The 2,245-nt window shown below is 48.4% G+C and overlaps 1 protein-coding gene across 1 annotated transcript in view; it reads left to right on the forward strand.

The window, feature by feature from the left end:
- Positions 1–680: 680 nt before the first annotated feature.
- LOC104983993 (putative killer cell immunoglobulin-like receptor-like protein KIR3DX1) overlaps positions 681–2,245 on the forward strand; it is a gene marked incomplete at its 3' end in the record, with an annotated part of 5,962 nt that continues 4,397 nt past the window's right edge. Inside the window, exons 1-3 of the mRNA XM_010833560.1 lie at positions 681–714; positions 857–892; positions 2,037–2,238. Of these exons, the coding sequence (XP_010831862.1) occupies positions 681–714; positions 857–892; positions 2,037–2,238 (272 nt within the window). The remainder of the gene's footprint in view (positions 715–856; positions 893–2,036; positions 2,239–2,245) is intronic.

Consider the following 2,245-nt stretch of genomic DNA (forward strand, 5'->3'; position numbering starts at 1 on the left):
GATTGGAAGTTTGGGACTCACATATATACACGCCTATACTAAAAACGGATGACAAGCTGTATAAAACAGAGAATACTTCATATTCTGTAACTACCTAAGTGGCAAAAGAATTTGAAAAGCAATAGATGCATGTATATGTATAACTGAATCACTTTGTTGTACATCTGAAACTAACAGAGTTAATTTTTTAATCAATGTAGAATTTTTTAATATTTTCCAAGAACCATAATATGCATGTCTGGTCTTCTCATAAGAATGCAAAATAAAAGTCTCTATTAATGAGTCTTTAATTGGCAACCTGCACTGAGCCTGACATACGAGGTGGGAACATGTGATTTCTCTTCTTTGAAGAGTTAAGGTTAATGAGATTTATCAAGAGCTTGAGAAAAGCATCCTGCATGGTATACACTGAATCGCCATTTCTACTTCGTAAAGGCAGCAAGATCTGTCTGAATCCTCTTAGGTTTATAGTTAGGGAAACAAAAAGTGAGGATTGGGTCATGAGGCGTGCTCCAGATGAGGCTCAGGTCAGACTTCCATCCCTGGCGTGAGAAGAGGCTGGCCATCTTCCCATGTGACATGAGCCAGGCTGACTGTACCAATAGCACCGCCCGCCTTCCGCATCCTGTGACTCTGTCAGCTTTGCTCAGTTCTGCCTCCTGTCTCACAGAAGCAGAGCCATGTGCCCCACACTCCTCAGCCTCCTGAGTCTCAGTGAGTCCGGAAAGACACGGTAGGAGAGGGTTATGGTGGAAATCTGGGGGTCTTCACACCACTGACCAGGTTCCCTGGATGAGTGTGCAAGGAGCGTGGGGTCCATCAGGACAAGCCATCTCTGACATGCTTTTCCTTCTAGGATTCTGTGTGAGTCTGAAGATCTGGGCACTTGCGGGTGAGTCCTTCCCATCCCTTATTTCTCTGTTGAGCAGAGCAGTTGGGGCTGATGCAGATGACCCTGGGGGCTGGCGTGAGACCCCTGTCAGTACAGTGAGAGCCGTGTGCCCTGTGGATCCCAGGTCCTCCTATTGGCCTTGATAGTCATATTCACTCTCCCCAGAGGTTAGTCCAGCTCTGGACTCTGGACCTGAAGGCACAGTGTGAAGTCTGGGAGTTAGGAGCTAGGCCCACTGAGTGCCATTTCTATCATGAGAGGGGAGCAAGAGGCTGCAGCCCACAGACCCTCCCCTACAAGTAGGCCCATGCCATCTCCAACCAACACTTAACAACAGGATCTGCGGGTCCGCCTGCTAGACCTGACCCCAGCGAAGGGTCCGGTCATCAGGCAGGGCCACCTGGACCTTGTCACATATTTGATGTGTGATTGTAGTTAGCTAACAAAGGAGCGAGGTTCAAGGTTTACTTCCTTCTTTTTAGTCAAGTGGCTTTTTCACTGCTTAGTTGTGTTAGTGTTAGTTGGTCGTGTCTGACTCCTTTTGACCCCACGGACTATAGCTCACCAGGCTCCTCTGTCCATGGGATTCTCCAGCCAAGAATACTGGAGGGGGTTGCCATTGCCTTGTCCAGGGGATCTTGCCAACTGAGGGATTGAACCCTGGTCTCCTGCCTTGCAGGAAGATTCTTTACCATTTTGAGCTACAACAAATGCAACAGGGAAGTCCTTTCGCTTCTTGTCCATGCATCAATTTTTCTGTGGTGTTTTATTTGCCTTCATCATGCAGCTTGCGGGATCTTAGTTCCCTGATCAGGGATGAACTCGGGCCCTTGGCAGAGAAAGTGCCAAGTCCTAACCACTGGACTGCCCAGGAATCCCCAGGTGTTTTGTGTTTTGAGAGAAAGGTTTTCAACATTTTGTCAACCCAAAGAGTGATTCATGTCCTGAGAATTTCCATGATGTCCGTCCTGGATTGACTGTGTCTCTGTCTGTCCCCAAGCCCCAGGTGTCCTTGAGCATCAGGGTGATGCACGTTAGGGGAGGAGAGTTCGAAGAATTAAAGGGGAAGCCCACCCACGAGAGCAGTGGGGAGAGCTGACTGTTCCCATTTTCTTTCCAAAGCCTGTGTCTCCTTCTCTCCTAGGTGAATATGAGAAGCTGTCTTTGTCCGCCTGGCCAAGCCCTGTGGTTCCCTTAGGACAGACCGTGACTCTTTGGTGTCACTCACGTTCTCCACTTAAGAGATTCACACTGTTCAAAACAGATGAGAGAAGGCGTTTGCCTGAGCTCCAGGGACATTATGTCAACAACTTCACCCTTGGCCCTGTGACCAGAGAACATGCTGGGTTCTAT

The sequence above is a fragment of the Bison bison genome, unplaced genomic scaffold (genome assembly GCF_000754665.1).
Source record: "Bison bison bison isolate TAMUID 2011002044 unplaced genomic scaffold, Bison_UMD1.0 scf7180017863760, whole genome shotgun sequence".
Taxonomy (NCBI): Eukaryota; Metazoa; Chordata; class Mammalia; order Artiodactyla; family Bovidae; genus Bison; species Bison bison.